Source organism: Mustela putorius, unplaced genomic scaffold (assembly GCF_011764305.1).
Source record: "Mustela putorius furo isolate JIRA1106 unplaced genomic scaffold, ASM1176430v1.1 tig00003834_pilon_pilon_pilon, whole genome shotgun sequence".
NCBI classification, from domain to species: Eukaryota; Metazoa; Chordata; class Mammalia; order Carnivora; family Mustelidae; genus Mustela; species Mustela putorius.
Genome location: NW_025421987.1, coordinates 110,134,110 through 110,150,001, shown reverse-complemented (window position 1 = coordinate 110,150,001; position 15,892 = coordinate 110,134,110). Strand labels below are relative to the sequence as shown.

Genomic DNA, 15,892 nt, shown 5'->3' with positions numbered 1-15,892 from the left:
TTAAAAAAAAAAAAAAAAGGACATATTTATTTGAGAGAGAGAGAGAGAGAGAACAGGGGGAGGGGCAGAGGGAGAGAGACTCAAGCAGACTCCACACTCACTGTGGAGCCCAACAGGGGCTTGATCTCACAACCCTGAGATCATGATAGGAGCTGAAATCAAGAGTTGGTCACTTACTGGCATACTGCTCCACCCAGGCACCCCTATCCTCTTGGTAGAAACTCTTGACTCATTTGTTCTTCCTTTGTTCTGCAAATAACTGCCCTTAATGTAAGCTGTCCTTTAATTGTGTCCTATACCACTAACCCTATTATAATATTTACTACTAAACTAGGCTATGGCCTATAAGTACATCTCAAAATAAATAAAGCACATCACACAAGTATTTTGGTCTTATGAGTGCATAGTTTGTAATCAAATTGTTTATACCAATTGAATAGTGTAAAACCCTATTTCATTAGTCTTAAAAAGGATCCTTTTGCTATATCCCCAACACATAATTTCTGTATAATGTACTTAAAAAAATTTTTTGTAGCCTCTGAAATGTTATACAGCTTTTTTTTTTTTTTTTAAATGTTTTGTTTTTAAAGGCTGAAACTAGTTCTCTAACAAATACACTGTTTCAATAGAATGGCATTTTCTACTTATGAAGGTTTCCTCCACTTTCATTTAACTAGGCTGCCAAAGGTTCCTTCATACACCCGGTCAAAGACACATTGTTCCAAAGGTCCTGACCTGAGATAAGAAAACAAAGACTGACTTAGAGCTGGCAACACAACTATAGCTCCATTGCCTGTGCATGGCCCCTCTAGTTTTTGTTTTCCTCCATACCAAACTGCTCACAGTTATTTAAGAGGGGAGAAATGTGATCTCTTACAGTCTTAATGTCCTTTCCCCTGGTCATTTAAAATAACTCGTTTTAGGCCAACAGGTATCTACTCAAAGAAGGCCAAAGTCCTATAACTTTAAGATCATTATTTTAAGAATTTAATTCATTCTTTGGGAAATGCTGGAGAAGGTTTAAAATATGGATATATACTCTCACACTATTTTTCAGAATTGAGGACTATTGGCATGATCAAAATATTTTTAGATGAAAGTTTTAAGTTTCCTGTAAATCAGTGCTCAAATTTTAACACTGGAATCACCTGAAGGACTAGTTAAATATTAGGATACAGGCCCCTACCCCCAGTTCAGTAGGTCTGAGGGGGGTGCCACATAATTTGCACTTCTAAAAAGTTCCCTGGGTAGTAGGGTCCCCAGTTTGAGAACCACTGATGCAACCAATGCAGATCATTTGGTGATGCATATTTTCAAAAATCAAAGCTGACAGGGTTTGCACCTTTTCAAGCACATATGCTGTTTGGAAGATGGAGAGTCATTGCCAAAGCCAGGGGGATAGTGATGATTTAAAGCTTCATAGGTTGTTAACTGGCCATTTTCAACCACAGCTGCCCTATGCCTAGTAGCATTATATAATCCTCAGTAAGGCGAGAAGTCATTGAGTAGTGTCTTGCCATAAGTGTTGCAGGATCATTGAATGAGATGATCAAGAAAGAATTCTTGAGATGTTTTATGGTACAACTTAGTAAGTTTATTTAAGTAGCACAGGGACCGGACCTATGGGCTGAAAGAGCTGCACTTTTGTTGTATGAAGCTGGTGGTTCTATGCTTAGTGCTCAAGGGGGAGGTGCAGGGAGCCTGAATATTTTCTTTGAATTTCTACTCGTAGAACTACTTTCTCAAGATTTCTCTGGTGCTTATCATTCAGCTCCGTATTAGCCATCAGTGAGATGCACAGGCAGTCATGAGATCTAAATATGTAGCAACCAGTACGAATTTGATCCTTATCAAAATTATGCAGGCTCTAGGTCAGCCTTCTGGGCTAAATGTGAACACTTCCCTGCTTCTGTCTCTCATCACAAGAGTAATCTAAAATATGTTTTTATCTTTTTATTTCTTTCTTTTGTATCTGTGTACTGATTGAAGTGATGTGGCAACTGAAAATTGTAATTTTTGATTTAAATAATGGGATTAAAAAAGGTGTAATCGTTGTGTGTCCTCTAAACTATCTAAAACCATTATGAAGTCTTTTTTTTTTTTTTTTTTTTTTGAGATTTTATGTATTTGCCAAAGAGAAAGAGAGAGCACAAGCAGGGGAGCAGCAGGCAGCGGGAGAAGCAGATTTCCAGCTGAGCAGGGAGCTGGATGTGGAGCTCGATCCCAGGATCCTGGAATCAATACCTGAGCCAAAGGCAGACGCTTAACCAACAAAGGCACCCAGGCACCCCTAAAATCATTAAAAACAAAATCTCTCAATTTTACCTTACCTCTAACTCTGGTTAATATGCAAATATAATTATAAGATCAGAAGAAAGAAAAATTTACCACTTAGAATAAAATCAATATTCCTAAACTTGTTCAGTGGTCTTTAGATCCTTAGGACATGTGTTTAATATGTATTTTGTTGATTTTTCAATAAAGCATGTTAATGAACACATCTCAATTACCTATTGAATAATCTCTCTAAAATGCCTGTCTGTAATTATTTACTATTAGGATTACCCTTCCATTTTAGCACTAATTTCTACTCTGAGAAGATAAACCCAAGGGATTCTAGAATAGCTTCTGCTTGGAGCATGATTTCCCCAATGTCCAAAGGTTAAGCAAGAACAAGTGAAGAGATGTAGACAATGACCAAGGATGTCATAAAATCAAGTCCTTACTAATTAATACCATTCTTAAATATCATCGAGTGAGCTATGGGGCAGATATGCTAGGCTCAGGAATTAATGGCCATAAAGGTTTCAGGGTGCCCTATTGAGTTGAAAGATGTAATAAAACAGAATGATAAATTGTAAAAGGTAATCCAGTAAACAGGGCAGCTTCTCACATATTCTCTAATAGGTCACAGAGGTAGCTTTAAGGAAATAGGAGCCAAGATGGATATTGGACTCCTGGCTTTGATGCTGAATAGTGAGAAATTCTTGTTCAAAGAGCTTCACCTGTGTGAGTCCTAGCCTTGTTAGCTATAAAAAGCAATCAACAAGATGTAGTCTGCTTACCTCACAGGGTTGTGAGGATTAAATTTAATTATGTACATGGAAGTGTTATGTCAACTGAAAAACCCTAAACAAATGTGTTTTGTTAGCTGTTCAGTGAAATTGATTTTCATTTCCCTAAAAGTAAAACAAATCCTTTAATCAAGCATACAATATTTACCTTTCCAAGTGCTTTTTAGGGTTAAAATGAGCAATTTGATCATTTAAAATAGGGGAAGAATATGTTTAGTTTTTTTTTCTTAATGTCATAGCTTTTTAACTACTCTAAGTCAGAAAATAGATGCAAGTTGATGTGCAAACCTCAAGTTTGTTGGAAAAAATGACTGTGGAAAACTTTATTTTAGCAATTTCACAGTAGAATTATCACTAAGTAGTCATTAGCTGAGTAAACAAGAAAAAAGAATTAAACAAGAAAAAGTCTGGTCTAGGGCACACAACTAGAAGTTTTTTATTTAGATTTTTATTTAGAAAGTAAAAATTCTAAAATCTAACTAGTTTTCAAAATAATGTGTAGAATAACATAATTTAAAAATGCTCCTGATTAGGGATGCCTGGGTGGCTCAGTTGTTAAGTGTCTGCCTTCAGATTAGGTCATGATCCTAGGTCCTGGGATCAAGCCTCTCACTGGGCTCCCTGATCCACGGGAAGCCTGTTTCTCCCTCTCCCACTTCCCCCTGCTTGTGTTCCTTCTTTTGCTATCTCTCTCTCTTTCTCTGTCAAATCAATCAATCAATCAATCAATCTTTAAAAAAAAAAGATTAAAAAAATACTACTGGGGCGCCTGGGTGGCTCAGAGGGTTAAGCCTCTGCCTTTGGTTCAGATCATGATCTCAGGGTCCTGGGATGGAGCCCCGCATCGGGCTCTCTGCTGGGTGGGGAGGCTGCTTCCCCCTCTCTCTCTGCCTGCCTCTCTGCCTACTTGTGATCTCTGTCAAATAAATAAAATCTTTAAAAGAAATACTACTGAGTAGTAATAGGTAAAATTGGTCAAAGGAGTTTCTGAAATTAAAAGCCAGTTTTTTACTTTATATGCTAATATGGAAATCACCTAACCTAAAAAAACAGACAATACTCCCCTGTTCAGTTCTTTTTTTTACTTAGACCTTACTCTGTAACTTCCCATTGATTAACATTGCCTTTAGTACCTAAAGTATTCTAACATTCTATCACTTGGATATGTCACAGTATTTTGAACTCTTTTAAGTTTTATCAGAGCAGCCAAAGTACCAACCAACTAATACATTAACCCATTTATCTAAAGCAAACTACTTTTTCTCACTTAAGTCTCTATCAGTTAGGATGTTTCCAGCTGCAAGTAACAGAAAATACAATTTGTTTATTATCTTATATTAAAGGAAGTCTTGTGGTAGGACAGGCTCTAGGACCGGTTCATTTGTTAGCTTAATTATGTGTTAAAGGACTTGGCCTCCTCTGATCACTACTTTGCCATCCTTGGTGTTGGATTTTTGTGGAGAAAGAGGGGTAGGTGGGGTAATAAGGTGGCTGCAGCACTTCCAAACATTCAAAATTATGGGGAAAGCTTGTTAAATCACAGATTGCTGAGTCCAACCACCCAGAATTTCTGACTCAGTAGGTCTGAGTGGGATCTGAGAATTTGCATTGCTGATGAGTTCCCAAGTGATGCTGCTGCTGCTGGTAGTGGGGGCCACACTTTGAGAAACACTAATTTAGTCTAATGATCCTGGAGGGGAATGGATGTTTGAGGATCACTGATAAGATTCATTACAAGATGTACTTTATCATTTGGAATATAACAGAGAGTTCCTTTTGCTCTCCTCCTAGGGCCTGATGGCATTTTCAGTCTGTCAGCTTCTGTTCAGTATTCTAGAGAGGGACACTGCTCACTTTGAACACCAGGATTCCTATGGTTGAGGTAGCGGTTTCTTAGTAAATAGTTCTGCATTCAACTGTTTGAACTAGGGACTGCTTGGGCCAGTTCAAGCCCCAAATTTGCACTTGAGCTTATTTGTTCCTGGCCTGTAGAAAGCTTTATTCCCTTACTATCCAGAATCCCCATTTTCTTGATCCTCCAAATATAGAATATTCAGCAATATTAAGTTATTTTTAATAACTTCTGAAATAGGCTACATACACCTTGCCTTTTAAAACCCAGAAAGCAAAAATAAATTTGTCTGAAAGTATACAAAATGCTGCTAATCCAATTTCCCATCAGATTATTTGTAGTGATGAATTTTCTAACTTGAAGATTTAACAATTTGCTTGTGTTGCCAGAACTCCTTTCTGCCAATTTGTAATTCTCCTTCTCTATCATCTGCTTGCAAACCATCTTGCCAAATTGCATTTCTCCTTTCTCTGTAAGCTGTTTTATGAACCATCTCTTTGGTGTGGGTTCCTATTTTGTGTAGTGTGCTCAATAGGAATATGGTCTGTTTGCATGACCATCCAGGGCTAACCTTCAGAATCCTCATAAAACCTGGGGCAATTTCTGTGCTGTTGATCTCCCTCTCTAATTTATTATCATAATGGCATTTTTGTGCCTTTTTCCCCATTTGTTCTCACAATAGGAAGCGCAGTGGAGAGAGATGATTTCTGCAGGGCGCCTGGAAGGACTTGGGACAAGTTCAGGCAAAGATGCAAGCTTTGCAAAAAATAAAGACTTCTAGAAAATAATGGGGTAGAAAACTTTAAAGTGCAAAATGTACCATTTTGGCAGTCTGAGGAAATGCAACCTTTCTCAAAGCTCTCTCAGCCCCCATTGTGCAACACAGTAAACAGAGATTGAAAATGTTTCTGATGTGAAATTGAGGAAGGATTTAAATGGAGGGAGGGTGCCTAGGCTATTACTTCAACGCAGCAAGGGACCAGCAGATATAATATGGAATCTGTCTGATAGTTTCAACTAATTTATGACCAAACTATCTGTAAAACTTACAAAATAAGGAGAAAATGCTGGCCAGTGGCAACTTAATGTAGTTGGCTATTCTAAGGCCTGTTGCTTATACCTAGTTTCCAAGCTGTCTTGTCCAAGAGTGGATTCCTGGATACTTAAGGTAATAACCAAAGACTGCAGGAAACTATAGTGCTTTTGACTTTGTCAGCCATTGATATGCATGCCATCAAATCCCAAAGCACAATCTCAGCTGAAATTTCCTTGGTGCATGGAAGCAGCCACCTCAACATCATTATCTTTTAATTTCAAATGGTTACCTGGGTTCAAAATCTGGGTGTGAAATTTCATCGGCTTTGAGCAGTTCTCAATTTTTAATACTTCCTACAATGGTTAGGACTTATTCTTGTTCAGACCAAGTTGTACTAGTTAACCCCTTTGTGGTTTGGAGATTTAAGTTCAATTTTAAACCTTAGAAAATCCCTTAATTCTTTGCTTTACAGGAAAGTAGATGTAGAAAAAAATAAAAAGGTGGGGTTATGTTTATTCATTCAACAACATATATGTATTTATAATGATCATTTTCCAGATTGCCCATTTATTCAGTACGTCTTTATTAGATATTTACTACAGACAAATGTTTTTGGGCCAGAGATAATTATGCCAGCTTGGAAACTAGACAGAATATCTTTTAAATGTGTACATTTTTACCTCAAGATAAATCTTGGCATGTATGTAATACAGAATATTGTATGTCTATTTTCCATGAAAACAATGAAGTCCAGAGATGACTTCTGGATATGGGACATATACTCACTTTGCTCCCCCCCCTTTTTTAAAAAAGATTTTATTTATTTGAGAAAGAGAGTAAATGAGAGAGAGGGATCACAAGCAGAGGGAGCAGGCAGAGGCAGAGGGAGAAGCAGGCTCCCCACTGAGCAGGGAGACCTATGTGGGGCTCCATCTCAGGACGCTGGGATCATTACCTGAGTCAAAGGCAGACAACCAAATGAGCCACTGAATTGCTCTCCTCTTTCCCTTTCTTATTCTTATTTGTTTTTTTTTTTTTTTTTTTTTTTTTAAAGATTTATTTATTTATTTGACAGACAGAGATCACAAGTAGGCAGAGAGGCAGACAGAGAGAGAGGAGGAAGCAGGCTCCCCGCCGAGCAGAGAGCCCGATGCGGGGCTTGATCCCAGGACCCTGGGATCATGACCTGAGCCGAAAGCAGAGGCTTTAACCCACTGAGCCACCCAGGCGCCCCTCTTATTCTTATTTGTGCTCCCGCCTACCCTTCACATCTAATCCATTAGATTGATAGTACATATTAAAGATCCCAAATATCACCACAGGCTCAGAATTTGATGAATGGGGGAACTGAGTCATATATAAACTTTAAAAATTAAAAAAAGCACTCTTTAAAATCCTTAGTTTCTTCTGCTCAGTTTCAGCAAGGAAATGCTAGCACGTGTAGAAGTTATGCAATTTTGTGGGCTGATAAAATATTTGTAAAGTTTTGGTATCTCTGTGCTAGTAAAGCCAACCAAAACACAGCTACATCATTTTTGAACTCGTTTGATTTTTATTCTTCTTTCTTCTTTCTTATTTTTACTCTTCCAGCACTGCTAAGACAGAGAACCAAGCACATTTACGACAATTCTGGCAGGTGGTTGTTAGATATTGATTGAATAGGACGCTTTTTATAGGAAGACTGTATTTCCCCGGACTTGACTCTTAGCATGTCCTTTCTCTCACAGGATGAAAAATACTTCTGTTGTTCTGTTTGAGCAGGTTAGCTTATAATAATAAAGCATTGTGTCTTTATATGCTTTTAAAATATTTACCTTAAAAAAATGACAACTTTTTTCCTAACAGCTAGGTAAAACTCCTTAACTATTAACCGTTGGTACATAAAACAAGGTTAAAATAGCCTTTACAATAAAATATTAAGGAAAGATTTAAAAATAACCTTTTCTGGGTTAATTTTTAAATCCTAAAGGACCACATATTTCTTCATCATTTAGGTTTATAAAAATGCCAGCTATCAAATTTGTTATCAAAAAAAAAGATGCCTCACATCCTTTGTGTAATAAGGTGCAGTATAAATAAAATTATAACACCATGACTATCTTCCTCAATCTTCCCTATGTGTAGATTTCCCCTAAGCAGAGGTACCTGACAAATTCCCCTTTATTGCTCATATGTGGAACACCTTTGGCATCAGATATATTTAGTAAATTTTGTAGGTTAAATATTCAGAACCAAATGAGTAGATTTTTAGAGCACTGATTTGTAAAAAAGAAGACAGAGGGAACTTGAACCTAATAGATTTCATTGCCATTAATCTAATTAATCTCTTTTTTTTTTTTTTTTTTTTTTTTAAGATTATTTATTTATTTATTTGTCAGTGATGGAGAGAGAGCGAGCAAGCACAGGCAGACAGAGAGGCAGGCAGAGGCAGAAGCAGGCTCCCTGCCAAGCAAGGAGCCCGATGTGGGACTCGATCCCAGGACGCTGGGATCATGACCTGAGCCGAAGGCAGCTGCTTAACCAACTGAGCCACCCAGGCGTCCCAATCTAATTAATCTCATTCTAGAATGCTAGCTAATGCTCTGTTTTGCTTATTTCTCTGTATAAGCTTATACTTTCAGAGTTCCTATAATTTACAACCTGTCTTCACTTTATCAGATCCTCAAAACAATCTTTTGAGGGAAAGGCTGGTTATTATGCATACATCTGTATCTAAAATATTGTAATATATATGTATGTATATGTATAGATGAATGTATATACACATGGATGTATATGACGTATTTTAGTCCCCTTCCCCCAAGATGAGGAGGTGGAGATTGCTATATCAAAGTCTCATGGAAGGTTAGCTGGTCAGAGGAGAATGCTGAAAGAGGAAAGAGGATTGCTTTTTTCTCTTTCTTTTTTTTTTTAAGGAAGAGGATTTCTGAAACTTATGGCTCAAGCAGTCTCCACTGCTCTGGCTTGAACAGTGAATGCTATGCTACCTTTCATTTACATAGGAAGTCAAAACTGGTGCTACTGATGATGTTGGTTAGCTTCGTAGAAGAGGTGTTCAGACACAGAAGAGGATCACTCTGTGGAGAAGTGTTGATAAGGCTGAAGGATCAGCTGAGCGGCTGAACCAACTATCCTTAAAGGGTGTTTGCAGCTCCCCAGCCTAGGAATTTGTGAGAGGACTGATGGTGGATTAAGAATGCAGGCAGAATTTAACAATTCATCTGGACAAAGCTGGTTTTATCCAGTTTCTTATTTGCCTTAGTAATAGAAACAATGGCTTTCACAGTTTAGGCAACCAAAAAGTAAAATTCCAGGGTAAGCTACTTTAGGTTTAAGCCATGCGGTGCTATATCCTCGGGGGAGTTAAGGAGTTATTCTGTTAATGCTGGGGTATTGTATTTCACTGCACAGCAGTTAATTCTTATGTTTAGAAAAATGTCTGAGCTTGGGGGGGTGGGGTGGCTGGGTGATGGACTTGGGGAGGGCATGTGTTGAGGTGAGCACTTGTGTGTTGTGTAATCAACAGACCTGTACCCCTGAAACAAGTAATAAATTATATGTTAATAATAAAAAAAGGAAAAAATGTCTGAGCTAATTAAAGCAATCCAGTATCAAATTGTATAGGGAAATTGTCCTCTATTTTGTAAGATCATATATTAATATCAAATAATGTCTACATTTACATTTTCTACTTAGGTGCTTGTGTTTTTAATACGATGCTGTGGTGTCCAGGTCCAATAAGTATAGTAACTAATAATCATTACAAATTGATTACAACATTGAGCAAGAGATAGCACATTGTTTTACAAATGAGGTTTGTAACACCACTGGCTGGGCAAAAGTCCCTAAACCTGTAAGCCAAAGGGGTGTGATAGATAGTAACTCTGAGACTACAAACTAGTTCACTCTGATTTTTATGTTTTGTTTTGGAACTTAAAAGTGACGTCGTTGAATAAAATCTCAATGTATCTTAACTGAAAAGTAAAGATAGAAAGCTGTCCAAAACTTTTGGTCCTAGACTAGTTCCATGAGATTAAATAGGGAAGACAGGTAACCCAGTGCATTTGTTTATTTTGACGTTGAACCAGTGGTCAGAGAACATATCCGGAAGTGTTACAGAACCTGAGATAGAGGGCAAGCTTTTTAATGAGAGTAGGTGTTGATGGAGAAAAATACCTCTAGCACACAAGGGAGGACTCCTGCGGTCTTTACAGTTCTTTGTGGCGGGCGCGGTCGAACTCAGCAGGTGTAGCCCTGCCCTCTAGTGGGCTTAGGTGCGAGAGGACTTCGGTTTAGTCTCCTGTTCCAGGCTTACCAAAGCTTAACTAACATCAACTGTCCATAAAAAAGTCACTTATTGGGGGCGCCTGGGTGGCTCAGTGGGTTAAAGCCTCTGCCTTCAGCTCAGGTCATGATCCCAGGATCCTGGGATCGAGCCCGGATCGGGCTCTCTGCTCGGCAGGGAGCCTGCTTCCTCCTCTCTCTCTGCCTGCCTCTCCGCCTACTTGTGATCTCTGTCAAATGAATAAATAAAATCTTAAAAAAAAAGGTCACTTATTGGGGGGTCTGGGTGAGATGCTGAGTAAGTGAAAGGTTCAAATGGCAAAAGACAGCCAGTGTCAGGAGGGAATTCCCGTTCTTCGGCTTCCGCCTCTGGACGCTGTTTCTAGTTGTTCCAACCTTTTAGGTTCCACACACTTGAAAAGGCTGAGTCCTCCTCGAGCTCCGTGGCTGATCCTTGCCTTCTCGTTACACACAGGCACTTTAGCGGATCCCTTAGAGGGACAGAACGCTGGGAAGTCGCCCGCGATTTACCTGCTCTCGCAGTCAGCGCAAAGCAGCCGGGATAAGGGTCTGCAAGTGAGGGTGGAAGTCCCAGTGAGAACACCAGAGTCCCTCTGCGTTCGCCCCTTCCCTCGGAAGTCCTCGCGTCGCCTGCCGAGATTGTGACGGCCACCCCGACGGGAGGGGCTTCCCATGTCGCCTTTGTTGAGGGCGCGCAAATACCTCTGGGACCGGGAGCATGATCGTACCTGCCCGCTTGGCCCGTCCCCGCGGCTGCCTCTTGAGAATGCGTGGCCGGGGCTGGGAAGCGGGTGGGTCTCTGACCCTCGCGCCCAGTGGGTGCGTAGAAACGGGCGGGCACCGTCCCCGGGGATCTGCGAGGAACCTCTGCAGGGAAGGTAGGGCCGGAGCGGGGCTCTGGCCCGGCGTGCCCTCCTACGGGACTGCTCCTCACCCAACCAGAGCCTTTTCCGGGCGGGTGGCCCGGCCTTCGCTTCATTTCCGCCGTCTGCGCCTGTGCCTGCGAGTGCGCGTGCGCGCGCTCTCCTCACAGCGGAAGTAGTAGCGACAAAGCTCGGTCCGCGGCGGGCCCGGGAGTGCGAGGCGTGCTGGGGCGGGGGGCGGCGGGGAGGGGCTGAGCGTAGGAGGCGGAGGCGGGGCAGACCTGCGCTGCCGCGCGGAGTCGGCCGGGCCGACCGTGACGGGTCCCCACACCTCCTCTCCCTTCCCCTCCCTGAGCGCCCTCCGGTTCGCTCCTTCTCACGCCGGGAGCAGGCTCCTGCCTGGCGCCGCCGCTCGGCGAGCCACTCCTCTTCGCCCCAGGCACGCGGGGCGCTCCCGCGAGCCTCGCGGGTGAGTCCCCCGCAGCCCGGAGGAAGGGGGTCTGGGGTTTTGGGAGGGCACCGGTGTTACTTATTGCCCCTAATTTCCAGAAACTTCCAGGTCCTGAGGGAGGGAGTGTCCCGAGGATACCCCGGCTTGGGGGTGTCTCTAGGGCGCCGCCCCGCCGGCTTGAGCTGGGGGCGTTGCGGGTGGCTGACGGGGTGGGCAGGCGATCTGGGGGCTCCCGACGTGGTGGCGGGGCGGGGGTCCCCCTCCTTGCCCTCTCTGTCGTCAGCGCCGCTTCTCCCGGTTTCTCTTGCAGATGCTGCTGCTAGGGGTGGTGGGAGCAGCCGTGGGACGTGTGGCCGGGAGAGGGGGTGACAGCCTGGGATTCCGGGGGCTTCTCTTCCTTGTCCTCCTCTCCTCTCTATTCCCAGTGTGGCGCGGCTGACACTAAAGACTTGTAGCCATCAACCCAAGTGCAGTTTCGATGGAAAATGAAGGTAAAGGCCCCTGGTAGACGGGTTGCAACGCGGAGTTGAGGGTGTGGTGGTTTGCTTTTAAGTTGCCTTTCTTTTTCCACCTTTTTATTTTCCTGATTTATTTTTTTCCTTTGCGAAGTATACAAAGAATTGCTTTCTTCGGGTATTAGCTTTTATTTTGGTAACACAGGGAATTTCGGAAATTAAGGTACTGTGGGCTACTGAGCTTTATTCTGCTTTTCGGTGAAAGCCGCCGCTGTCTTTAGCTTAGGGAATGGAAGGGAAGTTTTCATTTCAGATAGCATCTGTGCTTGTTTAAATAGCTATTTGAAAGGAATCACTCGTGGGGAAGTGGAAATGGAGAGGAAAGGGGATGGACTGCATCTCTGTATATTTGCATGTCAAGCCTTGATGATGGTATGTGACCGGATTAGTTTATAAGAAAGGAAAATTTTTTTTATTAATGCACATTGGTTTTTCTGTTCAGAAAAAATAACGTAGAATTTAACAGAATGTTATGAGGTGATTTCCTTGCTTAAAGTTCTTCCGTATTTCAAAACATCATTTAGGAGGTTGACAGTGGAACTCGTTTGTCCACTGTATACTTTGGACCACTAAATTATCGTTCACATGTCACTTGATTCCTTTGGTCTCATTAAAATATTTAATGTTTTTCATTACACAGCACTGGTTATTTTCCAAAAGGGTTGAACAACTCAATATTATTTTCTCTCCTGAAACAGCCACATTTATTCTGTGGACTGACTTCTGACTTGTGTGTGATAATCCCCTCCCCTCCGTCTGCAAGATGCTATGAAAGATACTTAAAAATTACAATTTGTCTTCTTGTATCTTTTGGTTTTTAAAATCTGTAAGTGGTACAGAGGAGCTGGAATGGGGTTTATGGGTTGCTTTCTCACTTGTTTTTCCGTTTTTTGAGAAAGTAAGCTGAGTTGTCCTAAGTAGAACTGGTAGTTTTAGGATAGATGTTTCTTATATGCATAACTTGTTTTGCAAGCCTGAGACCCTGGGGTATGTAAAAAATACAAGAGGCATGATTATATTGCTCAGTTTTACTCTAGATGGATAATTGGTGGAAGGCATTTTCTGAAATACTTAAGTATGTAACTGCAGAGGAGTTATACCACCTAATTGGGTTTTTAGAAACAGCATTTAAAAGCAGTAATGTTTTTGTCTGGTATTAAGGAAAAATCACTTTTCTGAGGCTTTCTCTTCTTTGTCTTGGTTTACAGATTTCAGAAAGACAAATCCTTTCTTCACAAGAGACAAAGAATATTAAATGCATTCATATAATTGTTTCTTGGTAGTTGTATCTTAAATAACATCAATAACTTATGCTTTCAAAGTGTTGCCAGATTTGAGAGAGTAGTCTAGGTGTATTCTTAGAGGTTGCTTTTGTTTCTTGATCTCTAAGAAAAAGGAGCATGACGAATAAAGCTGACTCTCATATTGTCTCTTGACATGAGAGGGAGTGATGTTGAGATGGGAGCATGTTGCATGCTTATGTCTGACTGAGTTTGTATTATTTGGCCTCCTAGTAATATACAGTTCTCAATAGCTTGCAGGGGTTTTCTGCCTGTAATAATCTAGAGGCCTTTTTTGTCAGTTTCTCATTACCATAACATTTTTTCTTTTCTCATATTTAAACAGCTTTAAGAAGCATTTACATATAACCTAGAATTTTCAGTGGACTATCCTGAAATACATAGGATATTATTGCTTTTCTTTTTATAGTTGGATTCCCCTTTGACATGATATATTAATATCTTGGGAGTGTGGAAAAACAATGGATTCAAACCATGCCTTAACCACTGACAGTTTTGTGACTAGAAGCAAATTACAGTTGACTCTTGAACAATGTGGAGTTTAGGGGTACCACCTCTCCCATTTGAAAATGTACTATAAATTTTGACTCCCCCAGAACTACTAATAGCTTCCTGTTGACTGGAAGCTATACAATAATTGATAATAAAGTCAACACATCCTTTGTATATGCATTATATACTGTATTCTTACAAGAAAGTAAGCTAGAGAAGAAATGTTGAGAAAATTGTAAGGAGAACAAAATACATTTACTGTACTGTAAAAAAACCTTGATGTAAGTGAATCAGCATAGTTCAAATCTGTGTTCAGTGGTTAACTTCACCTTTCTTAGTTTTTGTTGTTTCATCATCTATAAATTGGGATTGCTGATACTTAGTCTACATAGTAAAGAGGGTGAAATCAGAAGCTAGGGAGAGAGGAAGGAGTTTAAGATCACGTGCTGTGAAGCCTGGCAACCTGATTTGAATGCCAGATCCCCACTTAGCATAATTTGGCTTTTTTTGCTTCAGCTTTTTCATCTATAAAATAAGGGTATTGGTAGAGCCTACCATATGAGGATTTTTTTTTTTTTAACATTTTATTTGAGAGCGAGAAAAAGAAAAGGAGCACGGGGTGGGGGCAGAGAGAGAGGGAGTATCAGACTCCTTGCCAGGCAGGGAACTAGATCCCAGGACTCTGAGATCATGACCTGAGCCAAAGGCAGATGCATAACCAACTGAGCCACGCAGGCACCTCCCACCCCATGTGAGATATAAGCATTTAGATGTTTCTGGTCCATAGTAGGTGCTCAATAAATGCTTATTATAAATAACCTAACTCAGTGTTTGCATACTATTATGCCTTCTGGCATTATGATAGCTGAATATTGAAAGGAGGAACAGTTGTGGCCAAAATGCGCTGTATGAATTTGCTATTATTAGGGAATGGGTGAGTCAAGTACAGAATTTTCTCTACTGTTACAGTTTTAATTCTATAGAGAAAGTTGGGGCTCCAGCAAGAAACCAGAGGCCAGTGTGGAAGGAGACAGGTTTGGATTTGAAACCTGACAGATAACTTTTTTTTTTTTTTAAAGATTTTATTTATTTATTTGACAGAAAGAAATCACAAGTAGATGGAGAGGCAGGCAGAGAGAGAGAGAGAGAGGGAAGCAGGCTCCCTGCCGAGCAGAGAGCCCGATGTGGGACTCGATCCCAGGACCCTGAGATCATGACCTGAGCTGAAGGCAGCAGCTTAACCCACTGAGCCACCCAGGCGCCCCTTGACAGATAACTTTTTCCTCTCCTAAAAAAATCTGATGAGTTACTGTGTTTCTAAGTTTTCCCATCTGTAAATGAGAAAATGCCCTCCTGGAGGTTTGGTGTGAGGGATAAATGAAGCCTGGTATGTGAAGTGCCCAGAATGATGGTTAACACATGGTTAGCATGCATTAGTGATTGAGTGATTATTACTGTTCCCCAGGAAGATACTCCTCTAGTAGGTAAATAGCTAAATTACATCTCTAGGTATGTAACAGGGTAGAATTGATAGTAGCTTCCAGGGGCATTAGCATGAAGGTTCTTAGGTGGTGTGCCGAGTCTACAAGGGTTGTTAGAGGGAATGACTTAATCCTTGTGATTCCTTTCAACAGTGGTGGTAATTTTCTTTGACACTTCAGTTTCAATTCTTCTGGACCTTTCTCCCACGTCTCACTTAAACTTATCAGCAGAGCTTACCCAGTTTTTAGCCTTAGCCTCCAGGATGCCTTTTGAATATTTCCTGCCAGTCATAGGAAGTATTTGAAGTGTTAATTTCCTGCAGTTGCAGGGATTGGTCCTAGACATCCCTTTGTGGAACTCCTTTTGCATGTGTGGAGCTCCTTTTTGCTTGTTTATTTTGAATTTGCGTACCACCTGGGAATCTGAGATGTACAAGTAAATGGCTCTTTTCCTGATTTTTAAAAAATTAATTAATTATACTTAAAGGGTTGGTTTATTAGAAAGGTATTTCTAGCTGGAGA

At 40.9% G+C, this 15,892-nt stretch overlaps 1 protein-coding gene across 7 annotated transcripts in view; it reads left to right on the top strand.

The window, feature by feature from the left end:
- Nucleotides 1–15,892, top strand: part of ATP2C1 (ATPase secretory pathway Ca2+ transporting 1) — a 182,851-nt gene that overhangs the window by 22,056 nt on the left and 144,903 nt on the right. The window contains exons 1-2 of one of the 7 annotated variants that reach the window (XM_045088919.1): nucleotides 10,971–11,058; nucleotides 11,892–12,072. The exons of 3 other annotated variants lie outside the window; for them this stretch is intronic. In XM_045088919.1, coding sequence (XP_044944854.1) covers nucleotides 12,067–12,072 — 6 coding nt within the window. In that variant the 5' untranslated portion in view covers nucleotides 10,971–11,058; nucleotides 11,892–12,066. 3 more of the 7 variants (XM_045088917.1, XM_045088918.1, XM_045088920.1) reach the window with 3 other exon arrangements.